This window comes from Sebastes umbrosus, chromosome 9 (genome assembly GCF_015220745.1).
Source record: "Sebastes umbrosus isolate fSebUmb1 chromosome 9, fSebUmb1.pri, whole genome shotgun sequence".
Taxonomy (NCBI): Eukaryota; Metazoa; Chordata; class Actinopteri; order Perciformes; family Sebastidae; genus Sebastes; species Sebastes umbrosus.
In genome coordinates, this window is record NC_051277.1 from 13,491,174 (window position 1) to 13,518,775 (window position 27,602).

General features: G+C 39.4%; 1 protein-coding gene across 1 annotated transcript in view; it reads right to left on the reverse strand.

Annotated features, from left to right (window-relative positions):
* Positions 1-27,602, reverse strand: part of htr4 (5-hydroxytryptamine receptor 4) — a 132,826-nt gene that overhangs the window by 66,713 nt on the left and 38,511 nt on the right. Inside the window, exon 2 of the mRNA XM_037779210.1 lies at positions 12,932-13,010. Coding sequence (XP_037635138.1) covers positions 12,932-12,999 — 68 coding nt within the window. The 5' untranslated portion in view covers positions 13,000-13,010. The remainder of the gene's footprint in view (positions 1-12,931; positions 13,011-27,602) is intronic.

Consider the following 27,602-nt stretch of genomic DNA (forward strand, 5'->3'; position numbering starts at 1 on the left):
GAGGTCTCTGAATCCTTCTGAGAAACAGGACACTGTTTCTAGAAATGCAAAATACTGAACATAATTCTATACGCCCACATGGTTTCGAGGTAGCCGCAGACATTTCAGAGACAAATATAAAAAAAGAAAACCCAGGATTTTACTGTGGGTGAGAAAATAAACTGACCCTTTAACACTTAGGCAAAAGTTGTCAGTGCTGACAGTTAACACGGACCAGACCAAAACAAACAACACTAAGTACAGTACTGTTACACCAAACCATCAACACTAAGTACAGTACTGTTACACCAAACCATCAACACTAAGTACAGTACTGTTACACCAAACCATCAACACTAAGTACAGTACTGTTACACCAAACCATCAACACTAAGTACAGTACTGTTACACCAAACCATCAACACTAAGTACAGTACTGTTAGCTGGTGTTTTGGATTAACCACATGAAAGTTTCTCCATCATGAAGCAGATTTGTGATTTATAATTCCAGTTAATTTTATCTAAACACTGACTGCTTGTGTATGATTCACTCCAGCTGCCCCTCCTCGCCTGCTGTGTTTGTTCAAGTGTCACATCTACTGTGTTAATGGGACTAATTAACATTCACACACATACATGTGCACACACACACACCCACGTTCGAGCTCACGTGCATGTGCCAGAGTGAGTCAGTTTCCAAATCGAATCAAATATTTGTATTACTACATTTGTGAGGATCTTCATTCATATCTGAGCCACGATAGACTTCTTCTCTTTGCATAGTTTTTTGCTGCAGTCCTGCAGCCATGCAGACTGTACTCTATCAATCGTACCCGCTTTGTTTGGTTGTTGTCTTATCATAAGTCTCACACAGTTTCTAAAAAAGTAGTGGTAATATGCTGTATGAAAAAATCTATTAAATGTAGAAGTTTTTTTCTTTTCTTACAAGGGCATTTGCTTCACGTAAATACAGCACTTTGTTTCTCCCTCTGCTGTTGATTAGATGTGTCCTCTCTGTTGCTTGGTTACTTGTTGTCTTTGGTAAAGGGCAGCCGGTGAAGAAGCTGCAGTGTGCTGACAAAATGAATCCATGTACTGTAGCTGAACTATGGATACCAGAAGTCTACTAGGCAATACTTCGAAAACTTCTCCTTCAAACAACTGGATTTATTCAAGTTTCTCGCCAAAAATTTTACAATATTACATTTGAACGCATCATGATAATGTTAGAATATGCCTCATTGCATACTCATTTTTACTGAACGCATGATAATGTAAATCAATGCCACCTCCCGTCCTGCAATTGGCAGGACGAGAGCTAGTTAACTGGAGTTAAAGCCGAGAGGCTCGCCAATGACTAGCATGGTAAATATCTGGAGAGAGACCTGGGAGAGGAGGGGTCGCCTGTAACAACAGGACCTTACTGTATGTGCTGCATTTACTACACGGAGCAAAGTTGTTGTTGCACCTAGAGGAATAAATAGTGATAAAGAGTGTGGAAACAGGCTATTTTCTAAACACATGTGCCAACAACAACATCAGCAATGTGTTGTATGGTATTATGTCATTTACCGTGAATTTCTCGCGTGTGTTTCTGTGACAAAATGTAGTTTGGTGACCTCATCAGGGCTTCCTCCTGGTGAAAGATCTTGTAGTGTGTGACCTCTTCTCTCCAGTCAGTCATGTAGTGTGAAAACCACAACGACTTCAAGACTCCTGATTACAAGACAGCAAGTTGTGTAGTGTGAACAGTCCAGACATCTGACCTTTTTGAAAGTCTTGTAGTCTGAATTTATAGCTTAAAGGGACTATTTGTAACTTTCAGAAATGCTTCTTAACAGCGACACCTGTGGCCGTGAAATCAACGAAAGTCAGCGTCGGGCTCGCGCTTGCTCGCTCTCAATATACCTGAACGAGCATCACTCAAAACAGTGAGGCGACACACGTCAGCTAAAACCACAATATCACTCTATATTTCAGCTGCTTGGCAGTAATGTTAGCTGACCAGACGAAGGTCTCTCCATGAACATGATTTAGATCTGATCCTAGTGTTGGCTTTTCCTGCCTAAGTGCAGGCTGATGCAGCGGAGCTCTCCAGCGTGTCTCCTCTGCTCTCTCCGCCCGCAGCCGGAGAGAGCAAAGGAGACACCGGCACCCGGTCGGTAACAAGAAGACAATGTAACTCTCTGAAAAGCTCGGTCACTTCACAAGACACGGAAAACCTCTGTTGGTCTGGAGGAGCTGCAGCAGTTATTTCTGCACAAACGTCCCCTGTACATTCACTAGATATTCTCAGAGCTAAACTAACTCTTCTGCAGTGTGTAGTGAGCGCGCGTTCACGTCTAGAGGTGGAGCGAGCTGAGCTGTCTGAGTGAAGGAGAGCAGGCAGAGGAGGAGGGTACAGCGGCTACACGCGAACGTGCATATGCGAGCGCGCATGTGTGACGACCCGCTACATTTACGCGCGTACAAAGTTATAAATAGTCCCTTTAAGCAGCACAGTCCTGCTCAGAGCCAACAGCTAACGTTAACTAGCTCTCGTCCTGCTGATTTCAACACAGATTTTTTTTTTGCAACGTAGCATTATCAGGGAAACAATAGGGTGCATCCCCTAGGGGCGTCTATAGTGAGTTTACAGTGTCCCAAACACATTTTCTATCATTCCTGGGACAATTGGACGCCTTTAATCTCGAGGCCTGATGGTATCATACTGTAGAAAAACACGTACCGTCACATTTTCCGAATTTCGGCACTGACTTGGTACTGAAGTATCGGTTCTCGTGGCATCCCCTAAGGGGTTTTACTTCACACACCTGGACAGGAGACATTGACTGGTGTGTTTAAATGCAATTACAATTAGACGTTTGAGATCGGTGAAGCATTTTCTGCTTCAAAATCTAATCAGAGATGCTGAAAAATATCTGGACATGATATCACAAAGCCAACATCTGGTCAGTTCTTAACAGGAAGAACAAAAACACACTGAACAGTAAAATGGGCCAGCGAAATGTGATGAAGATGGAGACAGTTCAGAGCTGATTCAACACTAAAGCATCTCTGCAGAATAAACTGATGTGACAGAGATGCAGATTGATGTAGATACAGTGTGAAGAAACAGTAAAACTCCTTAAGGAGACAGAGAGTCTGGCTTAAAATGTAGAATATACTCCAGAGTATCATATTTTGTCCTTTCCTATATCTACCGATCCACAAAAAGTGCCAGTAAGCTTTGGAGCAGAGTCAAAATAGGATCTGCTTGCATGCGCATTACTACGGACATGACAATAATCCGGCACCGTGCATCTTGACCCGATCTGAGCAGGACCGACGTGACGGCCGAGCTGCTCCGTGCAGCCTGATCCCTCCCGACACTCCCCCACTGCAGTTCGCCTCCCACTCAGCCACAGCCGAGCTGACAGCGAGCCACCAAAATATCAAACACACCAAACCTGCAGTATGTACCAGACAAAAATGCCACTTTGCTGGCTAAAAGCCTCATCGTGAAGAAAACACAGCCCAGAATGTTAAACTGGCAGATCGAGGCAGAAACAGACGGCCTCATTTAGAGCTGGCTGGTTTGATTATTAATGAGCTAAGATCAAGAAGGACTCATCTTCTTTATCCGAGCTTAAAAGAGACACAAACATCATGCGTGAGATGTTTTACTGTTTATATGAAAAAGGAAACTTTCCATGTACTTTATGTTTGTTTCCAACAAAAAAGCTGAATGACTGAAAACTATAAAAAAAATGTGATGCTACTGGAAGTGTTGTGATTCAGTGGACATCCATCTGCTCCATGCAAATTCACACAAACAAAGCTATTAATCATTTTAAGGATGTGTCTCGCAAACTAATGTCTGTGCTTTAGCAGCTCACATTTGTGCTTTTCTAAGACGACTGACTGTAGGACCTCAGCGTCTTGCTCAAGGGCACTTCAGCGGATTCTTAATATGAGAAGGTCCTCCAGTTGAAGGACAGCCAGCCTACTTACTGTGTCGCCCCGGAGCCAATATTAAATAGATTTGGAAAAATGAGTGTTAATTTGGGGTCAATAACCAAGCTGCTCTTTCCACGACAGAAGAGATGAAATTTGCCTTTCAGATTTGTCTCTTTAAAAAAGTGACACGTACTGTCGTAAAGTGCTCTCAGGCAAGGGGCATGAAAATACAACTCTGAGACAAATTACTGTCCGTCCTCTGGAGACTTTCGCTATAAAAATTGGAAAGTTCCATGCGGTGTTTTTGGAAGTAAACCAAATCAGAAAGTTTGTATTTCTATTCACAGAAGTTTGACAGTGCTGATACACACACACTCACAGCGAGGTCAGAGACGCTGTGTGCACAAGGCTATTTCCCACCTCCACAGGTAGCCGTGAATGTTGACACGCCCTGTTTAACCTTGTGAGGGTATAATCCATCACACTCCAGTCTACACTGTATTGTCAGTCATAAATGACTGATGACACAGAGGTCTAATATATGTCATGATGTGCATTGTGTCTTCGGTGTGCTATGTTAATCTGTTTTTCCATGCTGGAATTTAAATGTGAGAGTTTCCTATTCAAGTAAAAATCTATATATGAGTGTATGAAAAGGTCAACTGGGCTCACAACAGGTTAGACCTCTGAAATTGTTGATTTTAGACTGGAATAAACACTGCAAAAAAAAAGGATTAGAAAGAATGCAAGTTTAAGGCACTTCAGCATTGTCTTCACTTCTCAGAGGTCGCCCACTGAGGAGAACCCAACGAGGAATAACTTTTCGTAAGATATCATAAGAAACGTTTTATGAGGATACGTTTGTGTGTTTGCAGAGATATCATAATGTGATTGTGTTTCTGGGTGTCTCAAAAAAAGAAAAAGATCACAGTGGAAATCTGTGTGTGTGTGTCAATAAGATCACAAACACTCTCTGCAGCAGTCCGTAGCATGTGTGTATGAAAGAGAACAACTCTGTGTGAAAACACTGGGCAGACTTCAGCTCAGAGCCACTGTCAGCACAAATTAGCTAATTGTTCTGCACTCTGACATGAAATATGACATATTGGTTTCAGTGGGGAAGCTGGCGAAGAACCATTCTTCCATTTCTCCTCGGCTGTGGGTTAAGAAAATGACACAAGTTTAAATCTTCTCTGTATCCAAAGCAGGAGAGGCATTTTGTGAAAGTAGCTTTTGAGTTCCACTTCTTTCATTTATCCTGCTTTTGTCCTGTATTAGTGCTGCAGAATGAACATGCAGCTTTCCCCCCCCGAGTGATAAATGGCAGTGAGAGTCTTGTGCTTGGTGAAGGATGAAAGCAGGGAAGTGAAGATTAAAATATTCTGCACAACGCCTCGCATTTCATTCAGAAAGCCAGGGTGAAAGTGGGTACCTGCAGAACACTGCTTACTGAAGGTAGAAATTAAAATTCAAGATTGATTTGTGTTCTACAACTGAACATTTTAACAGTTTTTTTTTAGAGCCTATTTGATATGGAAACCAGCAAACTGCAGAATACAGTCAAGGAGGTGAATATGTGCAGTGTCTTGTGGGTTTTCTTCTGCTTTAGGCACTTTTGTTTGTTTTTATTCTTGCTTGTCCTTTTCCATCTGGCAACAAGGAGAATTCTCTTAAGAACAAAATCATAGTATCAAAAATTAATACAAAATGACAGCTCCACGCATTCCTTCTATTGTTTTTAGATTTACAAAAACTAAACCTAAAAACTATTTGGTTACAGTACGTTTAGGCATCAAAACGACTTGATTAGGTTTAGGAAAAGATCATGGTTTGGGTTAAAATAAGTACATTTGTTACGTAAAATAAGTCAATTTGTTATGTAACTGGCTTTAGTTAAGAATGCAAGTTATGTAACAAAAATAAGGAAAAAAATATCAACGTTGGCTTGGTTTCACTCGGTTTCTTCAGAGGCAGACCACTAAATTAGCTAAATTAAATAACAAAAATCATTCAACCTCAATGCCTACTATTGTTTATATTTTAAGGAACCCTCTTGCCTGCCTTCCTGCTTTATCAGTTATGGCTGTGCAGTTCAGAGGATGAGATCGTCGCATGCTGCGCGCCTATATATGGATTTCAGAGGATGTGGTATAGTTGGCTTTCACACCTGATGTGAACCGTACCTGAGTGCACATGAACCGTACTCCAGACCACTTTTTCAAGTGAACTCGGCCACGGGTACGGTACGGAGCGTTCACACTAATCACACTAACCGGACTTTGGGGTCAAGTGTACTCGGATCATGGCCCGGGTCCCTCATGTGAAAGCCTCCTTAGAAAACTTAGAACCTTTAAAAAACGTAGTCCATTCATGCCCCCAGATTTCCCCCAAAAACCACCAAGGACACAACCATTTCCTCAATAGTAGCCACACCCATGGTCAATCTGTGTGGACGAGGTGCCGTGAGTTGTGTGAAAGAACAGGCAGATTGAGGATCTTGCAGGATGTTTGCTGTTTTCCTGAAAGCAGAGGATCAAAGAGCAGGGGGCGGCTTCGGAGGCTGGACCGGCACACGCCTGCAAGTGCTATCAGTGACAGATGGGATTAATCACCTTGTCGGGCACGAATGGAAACGGGTTGGAAACACTGTATAATGGCACAGTCAACCCACCCAACCCACACACACAAACACACTCTCTCCACCTCCTGCCGACTTCTGTCCATCTGGGAGGAAAACATATTCAGAGGCTTGACAGACGTCAGTTTCATCGCCGGAGATTTTGACGGCATCACCCCTGCGTGCTTTGATTCAGATATCATCCTGTCTGAGTTGAATGGAACGCACAGGCACTTAGTTGTGAGTGTGCACGCTTAGCTTCATGCATCAGCAAATACTTTTTTTTTATATGAATGGAGGATTTCTTTTTTTGAGATTACATAAGCAGTTTCTGAATGAATTATTCAGGCTGTGATTGCAAAAGATGTTGGCTGCCAAGTCTGCACTCTGCAACACAGCCACCAAACGGCATAAGAAGGACTTGAATGGAGGGATAGAAATAAAGCAGAAGAGACTCAGATTGTGCTGCAGTGAAGAATCAATGTGTCAACATTATGTACAGGTGGCTTGAGGTGATAAATGATGAATAGATCTCTGAATGGTGCGGAGGGTAAACCCTGCAACCCCCTGCGTGCTTTACTTCATAAATAAATAGTCATTATTATCACCTGGAGGGCATAGTTTACACCATTTATCCATCTCTTGCTACGTCCATGATTGGATTACATGGATGAATGCACCGAATGAGTGAGCAAACAGTAGAATGAATGAGCAAACAATAGACAAATGTACTGTAACAAAACAAGCGGGCGGAGGCGACCGGCTCTTTTCATCTTTCTGTTTAGTTTCATGCTGTCTGAAACTTCCCCGTAGAAAGCAATCATCCAGAAAACTGGATCTGTCACAGGACACCTGAGGTGGTGAGGAGAGGGAAGGTAAACAGCAGAGCGAGAGGGAAAGCTGATTCGAGGAGGGGAAAAGAGACGCTCGCTGCTATCTGATCGCTCTGAGTCTGACGGACTGCATCGTATTGACTTACGGCTCGAGCATGCGGGGCCTGTTCCGGGACGATCGCGCTCGATGTTTGCATAAAAGTCCCTGACATGAGCTACTACATTGCAGGATGTGTTTGCCATGTGAAATAGAAGTATCTGTTAAAGATAGCTATCGTGTGACACTAAAATAGATATCAGCAGGGATATTCTTCTTTCGCACAGTGTTAGCTGGTAAAGTTTCAGGGTCTTCTTCAAGGGCAAGATACTTTAGTCCGAATGAGATCTGCTGCTGCTGAAACTTGTCTTTTGTCATCCCACCAGTGAGAGGAAGACCTAATGGTGTTCTTTCCATGTTTATAAACTGGAATTATTATTGTGGTTGCATGCCTCCATCAACCACTCAAGATGCAGTTAACATCCATGTCTGTCCAAAATATCATCACTTCATCATTTTATCCCATTGGACATTTGAGTTAATTTGTCATATTTAGCATATGAATTAGGGCTGCTTTATGATGGTAAAAATCATAATCATAATTATTTTGGTCAATATTGAGATCATGACTATTCAACACGATTACTCATTGACTTTTAGAAACATGCATTTAGAAAGAAGATTTTGTAGCCCACATTTTAAAGTTAAATGCAATAATCTGGTAACCTGATCCTGTCAGATGGTTTGTTTCACAGAACTATCTGAGAAGCCATCATTGGAAATTGTTTGGAAAAGGGCAGACACTTTGAAAAAATACTTGTTGGGTGATTGGATGAGCCATGAGTCAGTCAAACAAGGGCGAAACTAAGTGAAGGTGAAAGCATCGCCTTCAGTGCGATGCTTTCACCTGAAGGCTCTGAAGCATCGCCTTCAGAGCAATAAAGTATTTCTTTATTGCTCTTCTTTCAATAAAGGAATACTCTCCAGTTCTGAACTGATTCTATTCCAACATCTACGGTAACAGTCACCTCTCCGTGTCGCCTCACTTTATGGTCTCATCGGGTCTCACACACCTAAACCACGCCCATATAGCTGCAGTAGCTCCTCACAAGACGCTGATTGGTCCATTGTCTGGCGAGCCGGACACAAACGCATTACTTGGAGCCTGACAAGATAGAAGCACCATTTGCCACACAATTCTCTAATTAAACAACTATTGAATGTACAAATCCTGCATTTAGATTTAAATACAGGATGGAAAAAAGTGCAGAACGACTGTAAAACTTTGCATCTTTGATGAAACTTGAGCAACTTCTAAATGTTCAGTTCCAAACTCCTCTTTCTATACCTCAAACCTGCACTGAGAGATAAACTAAATAAAACTCCTCTATGGCCAAACTGAAGAAAGATCAATTTTAGATAAAGCATGTGCAGCAGACATCACCTGGCACTTTTGTTTCAATTCAACATTGTGCCGTGACGGAAAGACAGTTTCTGCTCAACAAGCCACACCGGCATTACTGTAAATATGTAGCCGCTAAAATGGATGCATTTAAAAAATGAGTGTAAAGCTGGAGCACTACATACACAACAGTACATGCTGTAATTGTGGGATGTACTTTACAAAAGCAAATCACAATTACCTATAATTTAATATTTGCTTGGCATCACACCTGGAAGATGGTCCATATTCTGGTGTAAATATGGTGTAATGGACCTGGCAATTAAAGGTGCCAATTAAATGTATGTGATAAATATGATCATATGAGAAGTTACTCAAAACCATCTCCACATTATTTTCGTAAAATGTACAACATGAAAAATGCATCATCTCGCCCCCTTGACAAGCTAAAACAAAGCATTGCTAAACGGTCTCCACCAATCGTAACATTCCAAGGCTGCAGAAGAACTGGGTTACGCATTAGGAGCCACATTGGCTCATTAAAAATTAAGATTCTTAGCTCTAAGGCATTTTACGCTGCAAATACTACAGCTTAAACCAGCTTAACATATTATACACGCTGTATATAAAAGATTTGCATGTATATTTTTTTTATTCTTTTCTTTAAGTCAAAGGATGAACCCAAGTGATTCCACATTGTACACGGACAGTTTCATCCTTTTTGGCAATGATAATAAAGATATGCTTATGAAATCTTAAGTGTAAGTAAGTGTATGCATTTAATAGTTCATTTTGGTGCAATTTTTAAAGGTACAATTTGAAACAGAGTGTGTACGATATAGTTAATAAATGACTATGAATTTGGGAGAAAAAAATGGTGCTATGTTTAAATCTGGCTGCAAAAAAAGAAACATGTGACACGACAACTATACGACCCTAATGTCCTGTTAAGATACTAGTAAACCCATCCAATTGGGCACTTCCTTGGTTATCATTGCAGAGTGATGCTACTGTATCTTATTAAATTTTCAGAATCCCACGCAGCAAAGTGAACATAATGTGGACCACATTTGGCACAGGAACTGATGTTATAAGGTGTGACCGGGAATCATATGAGCCAGAGGACAAACTCCAGCACATACAGTAAACTGCTCAGGCTAGATGTATGGTTAAGGAGAGATAAGACAGTAATGTGATGCCATGTTGCTTGCATGCAATGCAGCATGTGTGATATGACTAATATAGGTTTCAGCCTCCAGCAGCAACAACATATAGTGTTTCCACTAATTAAGAAATAGCGGGTTGAAGATTAAGAAGTATGCTAATTATGCTAAATTGGCATTAAACATGATGTCCCCCTCAATAGTAATGTATTCTGTGTTTGAGTGTGTGTCTATAGGATGTATATTACGTTTTTTTTTCCTTAATGTCATTTTAACTTACATCACATTAACCGTGTTTCCTTTTAATTTAGAAGCAAATTTCAAGCAAACTTTTGAAAAGTCGCAAAAAAAGAAATGCGAATTAGGCGTGTTTCCATCAACTGGTTTAGAGCGAATAAACTCAGCTACACAAAGCGTAGTTTGGTCAGAAGTTGGCGCTAAACGCTACGCATGGCTGTAATCCACCAGTAAACAGAGTAGAAGAAGAAGTAGAGGTTGCGAAGAGGAAACAAAACAAGTCGTCTTCCTAAGTTAGATATCATTAACTAACTAAAATATCTCCCCTTTGCCTTTGTCAGCCTCTCTTTATATCGGAATTTGTCTTTCGCACGTACTTCAAATCTAATGAGATACTTTAAATTTGAATAAAAATATGCGGATGGAAACATGGCTACTGACTTCTTGCTTTAATGGATCTTCTGTCATTCTGTTTTAATGCATGAAAGTGCGTCACTTGTCTTGATCGGTGTCATCAACCAAACAGACAACATAGTAACACATATGTAACCATTCTTAACATATGTGACACTATGTATGCATGTATGTATGTATGTAAGTAGGGCACTGCGTGGGCAGGTGTGAGTCATAAATCATACCTGCTGGCCAGAGCCATCAGGTTTCTCTCAAGGCAGCGGGAGGCTCCATATTACTGCATATTGCATTGAGAATCTGAGCTGACTGATTGATGATAATGACATTTACTAGATAAACACTAAATTCCAAAAGCTAATGAGATGTTTGCAGAGTCGAGGAATAATTAAAACTAAACAGTTGTTTAGCTGTTGAGGGATGTTTGTGTTCTCCTACTGGGCTCTTATCTCCTGCACAGCTTTTTTAGAAAGAGTATAGTTGTTGCCATGGTAACAACAAAATAAATACACAACAACACACAACAAGCTTAAACTAGCCTTTGACAGAAAGAGGAAGGAAGAGCAAAATTGTTCTTATCAGTGTCAAGATATTTAGTGTAGGAATACAACAACAGAGACATACTAGTGCTGTACTGTACTTCTGCATTTATTGTGTTTCTTTCACTCTATGCATATTTTTCTATTTTCTTATCAGTCTGTGAGTTAAAGCAAGCAGTCAGAAAAAAAATTGGTCCGACTGCACTTTTACAGTGATGGTTTAAGAAAAGTGTAAAATATTTCTCTCTCAGCTTCGGAGCTAAAAAGACGTTAGCCAGGCGGAGGAAGCTATAAAATGAATCTTTACATTCCAAAGCAGTGAGAAAAAGACCACCCAGCAGTTTCAGCAGGATCCCTGTTTCAATCAAACCAACAAGCCTGAAGGCGAGATAACTACAGAGGCAGCGAGCCGAGCATCAGAAATCCCACACTCTATTGTTTCCTTAGCTGAGCCACAAATCTGAAGATGAGAATGCCCTTGAAGAAGGAATCGGGGCAGTCGATTCATTTTGAATCCGCAGACCTCTGAGACGGGTTTACTAAGCAATGCAGCAGCTATTTTTCACAGATAAAGAGTCTTTTAGAACAGACAACCAGTTTGTGTGGATGGATGAACATATGAACAATTCAGATGCACACATTTTCAATATGTCAGTGCACCTTCATCAGGTAAGACTCAGGAGTAACTGAGTGGTTTGGTGAATATGAAAATGATGCTGTGGCCTTACAGTCACCAGATATCGGCCGAATCGGATTAGACATTTTGAGGCAACACATTAGGTACTACCATAATGAAAACAGCAAATGAGGAAAAATATTTTGTTAGGGTGCTTCAAACTTTACGAAGATACTATGTTGGCTTATTTAATTTTGTTTGTCACATGTCTGTAAGTAAAAATCACTCAGGGAAGTCGAAGGTCTAACGATAGAGGATGCCGTATGCTGTACAGATTGTAAAGCCCCTTGAGGCAAATTTGTGATTCAGGATATTGAGCTCTGTCAATAAAATTAACTTGACTTGACAAGTCTGGGAGTGCACTCATTAGAAAAGACACCAGAAATACCTCACGGCATCCGTACAAACTGAGATCACTCATCCATTTGTAAAAATGCAAACGTAATGCTGTCATTCACAAATACAGGAATACAATAGAATTCCTCTTGCATATAAGCTTCAATCAGCCGCCACTGACAAAATGAATGACATAATGAAAAACAGGAGTGCTCATTAGACTAACTATAAAAACAGACACGTCAAAACTAAATAGAAAGTACAAGTGACCAACAATGTGCAAGATTTCTGTCTTCTTTCCGTCAGATTACAGACCCAGACATGATCAGCGGCAAAATCGCTCTGCGCTTTTTTTTCTCTATGCGGAGAACAGTGCCGCCAGACTACACGGGATCGCTACCCTTGGTGTGACGCACCGTTCAAAATTGCTACAGAGCGTTCAACATTCAAATCATTTCAACTTTGACCTTGGTCGCTACTGACCTTTCAAAGCAAAACCATTGAGAACAGCTGCAACTGTTGCCAAAGAAACAGTGAATGCCGTTCCTTGCACACCCATGAAATATTTAAAAAGGTTGCATGCAAAATAACTCTAGTCTATCTACTTTTTTAAAACAGAAATACTAAATATAAAGTTTGCATTTGACTGAGTTATCTAATTGTTTTGATGTGCTGTGCATCAAACCGTTTGACAATTGTCAGGAAGTGTTCAATCACAAATCCACTGATTATTCTTCATAAATGTTGATTAGTTCTTCTTACCTCTCACTGACAAGCTCCTCCATCACCGGCATCTGGCCTGCAGCGCTGACATTCATGTAACCATACATGCAGAGAGTCCCTGCAGATACAGGATCACAATTAACAAATTGACATAATCATGTATATTATTATAGGCTTAAGTTTTAATTACAAATATAAAACAACTCATGCTGTCAGCGGACTCTGTAGATTACATTAACATAGACGTACTAAACCAAATCAAAATTATGCAAATGACACAATTTTCTTTGACATTTGAAGTCTAGCAATTGGCCGGCTCTGTGTGTGCCACACCAGACTTTGGGGGCAATAATCTTGGATTTAGCAAAGGGTAGACAGGCTTTAAATTAGTTTTCTCTGAACTGCCTTTCAAAGCTGCCTCTTCATATTATATGCAATACCCAGGGCTTAGAATAATAATAATAATAAAGAGATAAACTTGAAAACGCTGTTATTATATTAGTATTTCTGGCCATGTATTACTTGTGAAAGGTGGAATATTTCCCAATAGTTCTCATGGATAAGTGAAGGTAAGTAATAAATCAATAAATAAACAAACAGGTTTCAATTCAGCAGTTGTTTATGATTCACTGTGATAACCACAAAGTTGTAAATGCTGTAATATATAAAGTGGAAGTAATGTTACCACCAGGTGATGTGTAAGAAAAACTTTCATAGTCACATTTTTATAAAAGGACTATGGAGAGTTTCATGTATTGCTTCATATAACTACTGGATTTCACTATTATGATTTGTATATCTCAAACTTGTGAATTAAACAAAAACACTTAGATTTAGGAAAAAACAACATGTTTGGGCTTAAAATTACTATGTTTGTACAGTGAAAATGTGACTTGACATTGTAAATACGGGCTCAAACAAACAGCGGATTGTAACGTGAAAGTGAAACGTAACGCACGGGACATGAACAGCGGTCTCCTGGATGAAAGCTTTGTGTTTGCTGGACCCATCCACCTCCCCTCCCGCCCTCCTTGTGTGAGCCATTTGCTCCACAAACTACGTCACAACACTTCTGGCACACTTTCTCGGAAGTTTACTGTTGCTGTAGATGGGTTGACAATTGGAAAGCCCGGTGCATCGCATATAGACACTAAAGGGTGTCTTGTGCGGTCAAAAAGGCAGAAGAAAAGTATGAAAAATGTAAAAAAAAAAAAAAAAAAAGGACACCGATGGCCGTGACAAAGTATCGGTATTTGACGCCTTTGGGAATGAGAATGGAAGAAAAGCAGAAGAAAAGTCTGAATAATGTTTGAATGTCGAAAAAGAAAACAAAAAATGTCCCAAAAAAAAGCCAGAAGAAAGGCAGAAGAAAATTCTGAGAAATGTCCCAAAAAGTCTGAAAAAAAAGTCAGCAAAATGTCAAAGAACACCGACGTCGGTATTTGATGCCCTGGGAATGAGACCGGGCTGAATATTTCATAGGCAACTGGCTGTTCATTTGCACCAGAAGTGCAATGCAAAGCTTTTGCTCTTCACATGAAAAGAAGATTACTCTGTCCTGCGTTGCAGCATTAACTCATTTTAATTTTGTTAAGTAAAACATCCACACACTCTAAAAATAGAGAAAATCCTGGGTTGCCAGTAAGAAATAATGCATCGTGGAAGGATGTAACCTCTAACAAACCTGTTTTTTTTTATACATTTTCATTCATACTTTATATTACTTGTGCAGAATTCAACCAAAACAGTGATGGAACATGTTTTGACTGTTGAGTGAATATACATTTCCACAGCCGTGCAGGCGGGATGCACAGTGAAGGTCGGCCTGACAGAGAGGTCAGCAGGAGACCGAGGAAGATCAAGACCTGCGGATTTAGCCCGTGAATAACAAAACCCATTATGCTTCAGCCATATGGGCAGCCGTCAGAACCAGTTCATCATGTGGACAACTAAAGCTGACACGCCTCTGCACAAATCCAACAGCAAAATGAACCAAATCATTATATTATCTACACTATGAATAATACCACAAAGGGCAGAGCTCATAGCCTCAGACAATACTTAGAGCATGTTGTGTTACGCAGCATGAATGCATGAATTTTCTGCTGTGAAATAAGCAACAAAGGAGAAACAGATTCACCCTACAGTAGTTACAAATGTCACACATACATAAAGATGTGTGTTCTTTCATTATATGTAAACCCAGTTCTGTGACATCCAGAATAATACTGATGCGCATAATCGTCTTACACAATATTCACTCTGACTCACACAAACACACTCACACACACACAAACACACAAGACCAAACAAACATGCAATCATGTAAACATTGACTTAGAGTATATTGCATCATGGATTACGTTCCAACAGATGACATATGTTCAAGATGCTCAACACAAACACTGGACTGCATCGTTAGAGTAAACTGTGATATGGATTAATGCTTCCTACTTACAGCCGTGACGACAGACTTCTAGCATCCCTTGAAAGTTAGTTGAATTTTCATACAGAAACTGAGCACAGTCATGGTTACTAATATATATTTTCAGGCCCATTATCTTGAGATATCAGGCCATTACCTTGTCATAATGACTTAGCCTATCCTATTACCTCGAGATAACAAATGGTGCTCATATTTAGATCATTTTAACCCCAAAACGGTTGCTATTTTCCTTGAAGCTTTTTCACTTGCAATGTTTTTAAGAGCGAGTTCCTGTTTTGTTTGTATGTTGAGCATTTACACAGGTACAAGGGGATGCAATGCATATTGTCGCCAGTGGTTTAATGCTCAATCATTCTACACCTTCACTAGATCTCAAGGATGCACAATGATTTTGCTGATAAACAATGAATGTAGTAAACTTGACTTTTCTTCCCAAAAAAACATGTAAAAGCTGGACTTTCTGGACACTTTCAGGGTCGTGTCTAGATTGTATCCCCCAAGTTGCGGAAATGTCCGAAAAGTCTTGCAAGACTCGCTACCTACCACTACCTATCCCAACCTTAAACATTCAAGGTCAATGCCTAACCTTAACCATCTTGCGAGAGTTTCGCAATTTGGATTTTACCTTCTAGACACGACCCACTTTTAGGACCACCTACTCTTGAAAACAACTATTGTACAAACCACAGTGCAATGCTCTTAAAGTAAGAGGCTCACACTGAAGCATAAGATTCACACTCACGCATTCAAAGATCATTTATGAATATGGAAATGTCTAGTCCTTTAATAAGACCACACTTTTACCAGAAGATATCACACTTGTGTTCCTTATGTTCACAACTTCAGTGTCTCGTTATCATTGTATATCCATACATCATGGTGTCCTTCCTTTTGACCTTCGTAAAAGACACGTTCTGGAAAACGACGAAGCAAAAATGATGAGGATTAAGGATGAGGATTAAAGAGGCAGACCTTGATAAAAGTGTCACCATCATGGCCTCTATTTCTTATCTTCGTTATCTATAATCACAATTATCATTATCAACATCATCTCTTGATATTTGGATTTTGACTGAAAGTTCTTAGCACAGCACCATGTTTCCATGGATCAACTTGCTAATATGAAGAGATAGGATCCAGAGGTTGCTGGAGAACAAGGTTAAAGGTCAGCTGTATAGACTATTTGAGCAGGATGATTTATGAAAAGTGTCCTGATGAATAATCTTCATGCACAACTTCATGTATGTGCCTGTCAGGAAGCTTTATCTTCAAATACATATACAGTAGAATAAAGGAGATATGGCCTTTATCGAGTTTCACATGGATACATGAGGGGGCAGGACTCTGCTGGTAGACGTCAGAAGAAGATGTCGCGAAGTGCTTCAGACAGAAGCGTCCCCTGAAAGGCACATAATCTATGCACTTGCAAAGAAAATAAATGCACACACACACACACACACATACACATGTTAAGCTTGCCTACATTTTTAATCATAGAGGGTTAATCTGTAATATCTACATGTTTGGATAAAATGGACCCCGGCTTAAAAAGCAAATCACAGTAAATCATATTAAATCTATGGCATTGTATATTAAATCTATCTTGAGTCCAAGACAATGAAATTTTTGTGTTTAATATTACAACATCAACAAATACAGCTTAAGATTTATTTTAGAAACCTACACTAAATATGAATGAAGAGTCTTTAATTCTACAAAATGCATGGATCCCTAAAACTTAAGACCTACATATTTCCAATGGCCTTTAGTTGCTCTTAGTGGTTTTAATATTTTATAATCTTTTATAAAAAAAATTTTTGTATAAACTGATCTTAAAAGGTTTTTTTTCTGCACATATTATGATATTGCCTTGTATTTTCCCAATGCCATTTATTGTTGTTTTTGGTGCTTTGATGATGTTTTACTCACTATTGTGCCGTTCACCAGCCCTGTTTCCTAAAAGTTACATTCCCATACAACGAAACTGCATTGTGAATGAATTACGTTTTCAGGGAAACATATTTTGTTGCAGAAGTCCGCGTAGGGAGACGGTCGGGGTGGTGGATGGGTCAAACAAACACAGGACTTTCACCCAGGAGGCCGCTGTTCGTGTCCCAACGTTAACTTATTTCAATTTACGTCTGTAACTTAAATAACGAAACAAACGTAGTGATTTTAAGCCAAATCGTGATGTTTTTATACGAAACCTAACCAAGTACTACTGTTGCGTTTTTTTTGTTTTGTTTTGTTTCAATTGACAACGTTAATCACGTGTTTAAAACTATTTCAAACTGCAACCCCATTGCGGGAGAAAATAAGTTTCCCTCGAAACGTAATTGAGAATGCAGTTTAGTTGTATGGGAACATCATTTTGTAGTAGACAGGGTTGCATTTACTTATTTGTACAGTACTTTGTTCAATTCCAGTTGTTTTTAAATGTGCTATATAAATAAACTTGACTTGACTACAATCTACTGTCATTGTTATTTATACATGGCATAATGTCTGTATGAAATGTGAAATAGAATAAACAGGCCTTCAGCCACTAGTATTCAGTATTTTTAAATGATTGCATGACAACGGGACAACTGTTTCTCAAGCGTCTGAATTATACAAACCATACAAAAATATACCATCAATACATGAACTGGCAAACTCTCCCTCACACACACACACACACACACACCATCTGTTGGACCCCAACTGGTGCCCTACCGATGGGACTGGATCTAAACGTTAAATTTGGCTCTCTACAACACATGATGTAATAACTTCTGCAGCCTCCACAAAGGCACAGAATCTCCACACCACCATAAATCCATTATGGTTTCTCTCCTCTGAATAATTCGGCCAGCTGTCTATTTCGCAAGAGCCAAAGTTAACACATCCTGGAGCTTTAATGGTTTTCATTTACTGTATTCATTCGTAGGCAGGTCATATCAGGACTCCAGACTGCGACAGAAATTGTTGCATATGCGATCATGTCTTGTGAGTGTACGAGCTAAAATTTAATGTGGTCACATTCATGCGAGCACATGATCAAAGAACGTAATTGTCAAGAAGTGAAAATCAATTGTTCGCTCCATTGCAACATCAGCGCCCAGCAGCAAAGCTACGCTTCCATCATTTTTGGACTGAAAACGATTACCAGGTGGCAGTAAAACGTCCGCCTACAAAGTGCCATACAAAAGTAAAACAAAATAATTTCTATTCTACTGTCATATTCTACCGAAATAGCCTGTATTGAACAATACAATATCATAAATATAATAAGCATTTTCAGTCCAATATGGCGTCAGCGGCTGTGGTCAAAAAAAGGTTTTGTCTATTTGCTTCTATACTCCATGCTTTGGCATGTTGATCATTATCATCAGCAACTGTCTAGTCCATCTGCCTCCAAAGTCCAACCCCACTTTGGGCATACGGTATAAGAGATTGCAAATTGCAAGCTTTAACATGGGCCATTGAGTGTTGCCGGGAGGCTCCATTATCCAAGATTACGGTCTTAAAATAAGTCGTAAAGGTTAAGTCTCGCTTTAATAGCAAGGGGCTTGAGAATGAAGATCCATGCATGACCTGGTCTGCTACTTGGTGCCAGATAATTATATTTTCCCAGACACATAAATGTAGCATAGTTTATCCCAGCTATCCGACAGCAAAAAAAATTGCTCAGATTGAAGACTAGCACCACTGTTGCATCGTGTAACTGCATTTACATTTAATATCATCACCTATAAACTTAATTGGATGGACTTGTCAAGTGAGAAAGGACCTGCAGCATGTAGCAGAAAGGTGGGGAAATTGCACCAGTATGCCCTTATGTCACCATGTGAGCTGTTCTTTCATTGTTTCATGCTGCTGTTCTCCTACTTATTAACTAAATTGGATCACATCGTCACCTTCAAATAAGAAAATAATGAACATCGCAAATGTACAGGAATGTGTTGGGTCAAAACATTAGCTCACATGGAGACACAAGAACATAAGGGTGCAGATTTTCCCACCTTCTTCTTACACATGTAAGGTCAGAACACCAGTGTAACCATGCATTCATTAATCCAGAGCAGATTATTATATCAGCATGAGACTGATTTGCCACCAGTCTGAAAACTCCCTGGCACTGTCTTCAGGATTGCGGCGGGCCTGCCGACTTTGGTCTATAATAGACTCAGTCGGGGAGGTGAGGCGCGTTGAACGCATGACGGAGCTAATGGGCGACGCTGCTGAGAGGGTCTACTGGAGTCTGTCAGCTCTCATCCAGTCACACAGAGAGGAGGGAAGAAGAAATACAAGGGGAATGATGAAAAACTGATGGAGCAAAGTGAAAGAAAGAATCACAGAAAAGGAAAAAATAGGAAGAAATACTGAGCAGGAGGAGACGGACATGATACAGCAAATTGCCGCATTTGCATGCACTGCCAATCTGGTGACTCAGGCGAACTGATTCTGAGTTGATGCATGAAAACACAGTTGGATAAGCTCAGGTAATGAGACACGCTGTTAAGATGCCTGGCTTCTTTCTGGTCTTGCACAGTATTACGGGTACATCCTGATATCAACAGAAGCCACGGCAACAAGCGAAGGCGGAGGCGCCAGAAAAGCCACATCGGTTTATAGCTGGCAGGCTGCTCGAGTAGTGGGCGGGACATCACAAGTGGACAGAAATATTCTGTTAAGAGGTTTATTTGTGGCAACATGAATGGGACACTCAGCTGCAGGGAATCAAAAAGTGCATCATAACAGTTTAACAATTCAGCCAAGAGCCAAGTTAATGTACATACGTGTAAACATAGCCGCTGATAATATGAGAAAGCACAACGACCGTTGGTCCTAATGGAGCTCGAGTCTGTTTACTCCCTGCAGTCATTAAGAAAGCCACTGACAAAACATTCCTGTCAGCGGATTGAAGCTCATAAAATATTTAAAGGTCAGCCACCAGCTGCCCCTCAGTACTGGAGAGAAGTGTGAATGGAGTCATAGTGGGGTGTTTCTGTGTTGATGTAACATTCCCGGACTGGGAGTACATTAAACCCAATCAGCTCTAAACTGTCTGGCTTTTTAAAAAGTCTGACAAACTAAGTGCAGGGGTCTGGACAGGGATGTTCCTTATGACTAATTTTGACGTTTATTAAACAGACTAGTAAGACTAGTAAGAAAACACTAAAAAATCAAAAGTCAAAGTCAAAATTGAGCACTCTATATACTGCTATAAGGTTAAACCACGCACCCCCAAAAATATTGCATATATTATAAGAGCCATTTCAAATCACATATTAAATGCCAATGAAATCATTATGTTCCCAGTGTCTGCTCCACCGGTCGCCCAGCTCGAAATGCGCCTAACGAACCGAGTGTGTGGAGTAATATTTGATGACAGACCAGCGGTGACTGTGGTCTTAGTGGAGTCCTGGTTTGGCATACCATTAGTTCCTTATTGTACAATCCAATCCAATCAATCTTATTTCCATATACTGTATGAATATTGTATATACAGTTCCCTTTGTTAACACCTTATTTTTACAAACACGTGTATACTTCCGCTCACTTCGCCAAGTCTGTCGCTAGCTCTCCCGTCAGCTCCGTTCTCTTTATACATCAATTTGAATGCATATAACATAAATGTCAGTATATGGGTGCTCTACAGTTGTAGCGTCGACCGATTTTGACCACGGATATGAGAGTGACAGCTGGCTTGACCGCACGTTACCGAAATACGATAACGTTTCCGGTCCATAAAGCATGCAACTTTAGCCATGATGTCTATAGCTCTGCTTTTCCTGTCAATGTGTGAAACCCAAAGTGTTTCCATACTCTACTGTATGTGTAGTGTTTACCACGTTGGATTTAACATGTGAGAGTGCAGGTCGTATCAACGTAGACCCTCCACCGTTTTCTACTTTTTCGTTTCGGGCTCGCTACAGCCAGCTGCTGTTTGTTTTGGCTGGCAGATATGGAACAGACATGATGTCACGTTACTCAGACCACAACAATAAAAGCTGTAACTTCCTCCTACCATCACATAAACTCAAATGAAGCAAATACATAGATTCTGGCATTTAAAAATCTATTTCACAAAGAAATAAATTGCGATACATAGGTGAATTGATTTTTTTTCCCACCCCTAGTTGTTATCCTGTTAAAATATTACTTAGGCTGTTTCTATATATTATCCACAGGTGATTTTGTAATGGGATTGCCCATTTTGTTCACTAGAGGATGCAGCACCTGAACACCCCACTGCAGCTGGTGTTTGTGCACGTACAAGTATTAAGACAGAACATGTGAATCAAATACACAACATGAGAGGAAACAATAACGAAGAAGATACTTTGAATGACAGATGATCACAAATCTGTCACAGAAAAGTGAAAAAGGAGCAAACAAGCAACATAATGGGAGACATAAAATGTGGGTGAGCACAAACAACACAGACCAGCGGACAGACAGACTGACTGACTGGAGCATCGAGGGGGTGGAGGGCTCGTCTGTGTTTGTTAAACTGTGTGGTGGAGCTGGTTCAGGTCTCCTGAGGTTCAGCCAAAGGTTTCCAGCGAAGGTGGAGCTAATCTGCAAAACTAAGCCCCTGAGTGCTGTCAGCACACTCCTGCAGCACCATAAAAAAAGACATAAGGAACTCTTCTACATATTTATCTGTACAATACACTGCATATCTATGGCTGCGAAACCATCAGGGTGGTGTAAAAAAACATATTGTATAAATATAACCATATTTAGATGTTATGTATGGGCTAATATATTTTTTTAAATGAAGACCATATTTTCTACACCCACTTTCACTCCTTAAGTATTTCAGCACTTTCTACCCCTCTGCTATAGTCTTCCCTTAGAGAATTTAAACACTAGTGTAGGTAGCTTTATTATAAAAGGCTGTTACAAGTGTGTGTGGATATATATATATATATATATATATATATATATACTTTAAGTGCATTTACAGAACTGTACTGTAAACACCCTTATAATATAAGTATCTATAAGTATTTAGGTACATACTGTGATGTGTGATGTAGTGTTAATTTCGTTCACAAAAACTATGACGAAATGTGTTCGTCAACAACCTTTTTTTCCACGACTAAGACAAGACGATGACGAGACAGCACAGACGTCATTAAACACAAGCGGTGATGATCTCAACATGCAATATTGTCTGTCACTCTCGCTCTCTGTCTGAAACACACACACACACACACACCGTGCACTGCAGTGACGGTGCTCAGTCCGTCTTTGTCTTTCTTGTCTCCGACCTCAGTCCTGACAATTGTGCTACTATAATACATAAAGTTGCCATTGTTTGTCTGTAAAGACTTGTTAATGTCTTCTAAATCAAAGTAAATTATTTCTATATAGCTCAATATCCCTTTAACTGCTTGGCTACCAACATCAAAAACACATTGGAAACCATATTGTTTTCTCCCTTTTTTTTTTCTTGAAATGGATATGTAGAACTAAGACAGTAAGACTTACAATAAAACAAATCTTTAGCCTGTTAAGCCTAAACGCCACAGACAAATCTATACTGCCAGATAATTCAATCTACTTTTAGCCTGCACTGCAGAGAGGTCAGACCTGTGTCTTTTTTATTGCAGTGAATTACAACCATTCTATTTATTGACTCCGGTACAGAAAACCCAGTTAAGCTCCTTAACTTTATTTAAGGCAACGTCACATTTGAACCCAACAGACCCGAAAGAGCAACTGAATTACTTTAGAAAGACGTACTGTATAGGTACAACAGATGGAAGCAGCAGAATACAGTAGGGATTTATTTAAGGGATATTTAAACTGAACCAGGATTGGATAATATACCTAAATAGTTTACATCAGATGATAAACTTCGTTGTAATCTATTTAGTTCAAGTACACACTGGCGTCCTGCTCTTATTACCAGCCGAAAATTCAGAGTTCAAAATAGAGAGATTTGGGAAAACATAAAAGCGTGTTAAGGTAAAAGATGAAAGTTTAGTGATCCTTGAGGAGAAGCTCAGTCTTTGTTGCAGTAATGTTAAAAAACAGTGACATTTAGGATTAATTAAGTCTAAACGAATACTTAACTATTTAAAACAGTATATTTATTGTGTGTATAGCGTGAACATGCTCTGCCATTTTCACTTTAAAGAGACAAAATGCACACAAACACACAAAGACAGTCAACCTTAAAGTTGGTCCACATGAGAAATACACTGGATGTGCTCAGAGGGCTTTAACACGAAGGCAGCTTGAACTAATGGTTTAACCAGACAGAGGAACGGATGGCGTCATGCCAGGCTGTTAAAGTGCAGCTGTTACTGACCAGTGAGGTTTATACCAACCGGAACACACACATTCATGTTTGCACTTCCATATTTTCAATAGAGCTGCAACTAGCGATTATTTTCATTGCCGATTAATATGTTATTATATTACATAATCAATTTGTTGTTTGGTCTATAGAATGTCAGGAATTGGTGAAAAATCGTAATCAGTGTTTCCCAAAGCCAAATATGACGTCCTCAAATGTCTTTATTTGTCCACAACTGATATATATTCAGTTTACTGTCACACAGGAGTGAAGAAACCACAAAATATTCATTTTAAGAAGCTTAATTTAATAGTTGAGAACTAATCGATTAATCGTTGCAGCTCTACTTGTGAAGACTTTAACCCTGACCACCACAACAAAGACGCCTAATTCCAACCTTAAACCTGAAACTGAGGAGAGCTGATGACTAATTTGTCCATCAACAGAAAATGAATCAGCGAGAATATCATTAGTCTTTTATACATTCAAGTCGTTTATCAAAAAAATATCATCAATTCTCGTGAGAATTTGTTGCTTAATATTAATTGGATCACTTTGGGTTTTGGACTGTTGGTTGGACAAAATAAGATATTCGAAGACATCAATTTGGACTCCTTGAAGTTGAACTGGGATGGACATATATTTATTTATTTTCTGACATTTTATAGACCAAATGATGAATCAATTGTTTGAGAAATAAGCAGATTATTTTATAATGAAAACAATAGTTAGTTGCAGCCCTTAAACCAAAAAACTCTTGGTCATCATTCCAAAAATGCCCTTCACTATCAAAGTATAAAATGACTCAAATGACTCAAAGAAAGAAAGCATGTGTGAGGTTGTTCTTTATGGTGATATTGACATGAGAGACTTGAGAGTATAGGGAACTTGTTGTACTCAGTGACCTGAAGCATTAAACCACATCTACACAGGAACCCACACACTAGAGACAGATGGACAGGAACTAATCAGCAGATGATGTAAAGACAGACCACACACAAACCTAAACCTCCCCCACGGCTGCACAATCCTCTAGACGTGTAAAGAATTTTTATGTTTTCATTTTTTTTCTGAATTTGGATCTGCCTCAATATTTTCATTTGTTTTGAGCACACCAAATCTAATCCCTTGTTCCTCTGAACATATTTGCTCAAGTTTATTTATAATGAGAAATCACAAGTTTGTCTCAGAGGGTTTTACAATCTGTCCAACATATCACACCCTCTCTTCCAATATATTGGCATTTGAGATATTCTGCTGAAAAGCACACACAAACAGAGAAACAAATAAACAGGACATAAAACTACTCGGTGGAAATAATGGACAGATTAAAAAAAAAGATTTAAAAACCCTCTTTAAGGCTTGTCATGTATTTCACAGATTAAGATTTGCTGGAAACAACTGGAAAGTGGACTAAATGAGAGACAAAGAGATCAAACATCTTTCCCTTATCATCCAATCACATCGGACTACATCAACCAACAGGAGAGAGACAAGTGTTCGCACTCGTAGGACCACAATCAGAGGGAAACATGGATGAAACCTGGCGCTAAATAAATGGTGTTTGTGCTGTGGACAATCTAAATGAGCAGCTTGAGTATGATACAGGTTTATTCCAGTTTGAAATATGTTCATATAGTTTGGGTTTTGATTGTTAAACGTCATATTTGACTTAATAATAAACTTAATGGACTAAAAGCTTGTTTATGTTTTGTTTCATCATGTTGAAATTTAAACCCAAATGTCAGCACATTATTATACAACCAGCTTTTTGCCAAACAAAACCACATTAGTACACAAAAATACATAAAAATCCAACATGCAGTGGTTTAGATATGCCCAGTATGTTTACATGTATTGCAACCCTTCTTTTCTTTACAAGTGAATTGGTACTGGAGGATCACCATGACCTAAAATATTAATTTAAATCATATTTACTAGCTGATGATTGTCTAATTTTCCAATTCTGAGAGAATCAATAAATCCTTTTTATTGTTTGGATGTGAGGATAATATAGCATGTTACCTGCTCTAAGATCATGACATTGGCCTACACAGAGTTACAGAAGGAGAGAGAGATATGAGAAGACATGAGTATCTGTGATCAATACTCTGATCTGAGGATCTGAAGGACACTCTTCAGCCTCCGACGCAGAGTCCAACGCAGTTTAATTAACCAGGATGTGAAACTTCAAGCCAAACAACGCAATGTCAATTAGATTTCAGTTAAGTCTTAATTAGCCTTATCTTAATTATCAATTAGCACTTTTACAGATCAATTTTGACCCAGACAGACATGATCACTAAAAGCAGTTTACACTGTATGTCGTTTTTTCGCTGCATTATAATTGCGTTCTGGGTGAAAGTATTCATCACAAAAACAAAACCTGAAACTTGAAAAACACTTGAAAAAAGATATTGAGGTGCAAATTAATTGCATGAAAAAAAAAAAAAACGCCCCCCCGGTGTGTGAAGGCCTTTAGAAAGATGGACTCTCTCAACCACTGATGCTCCTCAGACATCCAACTGTCCGTCATCATCTATTCATCCATATCCCTCCTCTTTTCATTAGTGTCATTCAGGTCTCAGTTTCCCTGCTTCTTACCCTCCATGCAGTAACCTGGTGACCCGACCGTATCGTTTTACATTTCCTCACACCAGCAGGGAGTCCCGCAGTTCTGATGCTTCAGAGTCAAGCGCCGTGACCGACACATGCCACAGCTCTGGGACTTTCATGCGCAACGGGTGTCAGACTGCGTTAATGAGATGAGTCGAATGACATTTGGGCCGTGGAAATGCTTCCTTTCCTAATTTTCTCTGCACTCTGCCGCTCTCATGAATTTTTCAACACTGTGCGGTGAGCAAACACACGGCAGAACCAAGCCTTAAGATGACACACGATAAGTTTACAACATATGTGCACAACATTACCACCAGCACCTCCCGTAAAACTAACTGGTTCTACACTCATATTCAGAAATTGGCAACTCTGATGGTTTAAAAAGGTGTTTTAAAGGAATTTGGCTTAATGTAAATTTAAAAGTTTCGTTGGTAAACAAAGTGAAATATCCAAAATGCAAACTTTACATTAAACTTTTAGCTATTTATCACACTTGTACTAGGATAGGCTACATTTAACAACATGCTAAGATGAAAATACATCACAGGTGTACATAATAGGGGTCGGAAAAAAGTTGATTCCCCTATGTATAGCGTTTTGTTTTTGTTTTTTAACGATTTTGAAATTTATTTTTAATGCCAAAATCTATATATTTGCTTCATTTGAGTCTATGCAGAGGTAAAAGGAAGTTCCTAACTCTGTCATGGACAGGAAACCTTATCGTATTGCGGTAACGTGCGGTCAAGCCGGCCGTCACTCTCATCTCCGTGGTCAAATCGTCCAACGCTACAACTGTAGAGCACCCATATACTGACATTTATGTTAAATGCATTCAAACGGCCCCGATGGAGCTGACCATGGATGTATAAAGAGAACGGAGCTGACGGGAGAGCTAGGGACGGACTTGGAGAAGTTAGAGGAAGTTTACACATGTGACTACGTCTGGTTTTCAAAATAGGGTGTCAACAAAGGGAATTGTGTATATAAAATACATACATGGAAATAAGATTGGTCAGATTATATTAACCAAGTATAAAAAACTACATTTTCATTATGAATTAAAAAGAAAATACCACTAATTTGTGAGGGAAATGTCTTTATCTTTGAAAAAATTAATAAATAATGCTTGACAATGACTGATATATTTGACTTCAGGACATCTCTGACTACATACATGCTGAAAATAATTTTTACTGTATTAACTTCTAAGTCCCTAGAAGTGTATGATTTTACCTTTTTCCCATGGCCTAGTGTGAAAAAAGTTAACAAAAATTGCAATAACTTGTAGCATCGAATCACAATACTTAAAAATCACAATATTTAAAAATCACAACACATATCGAATC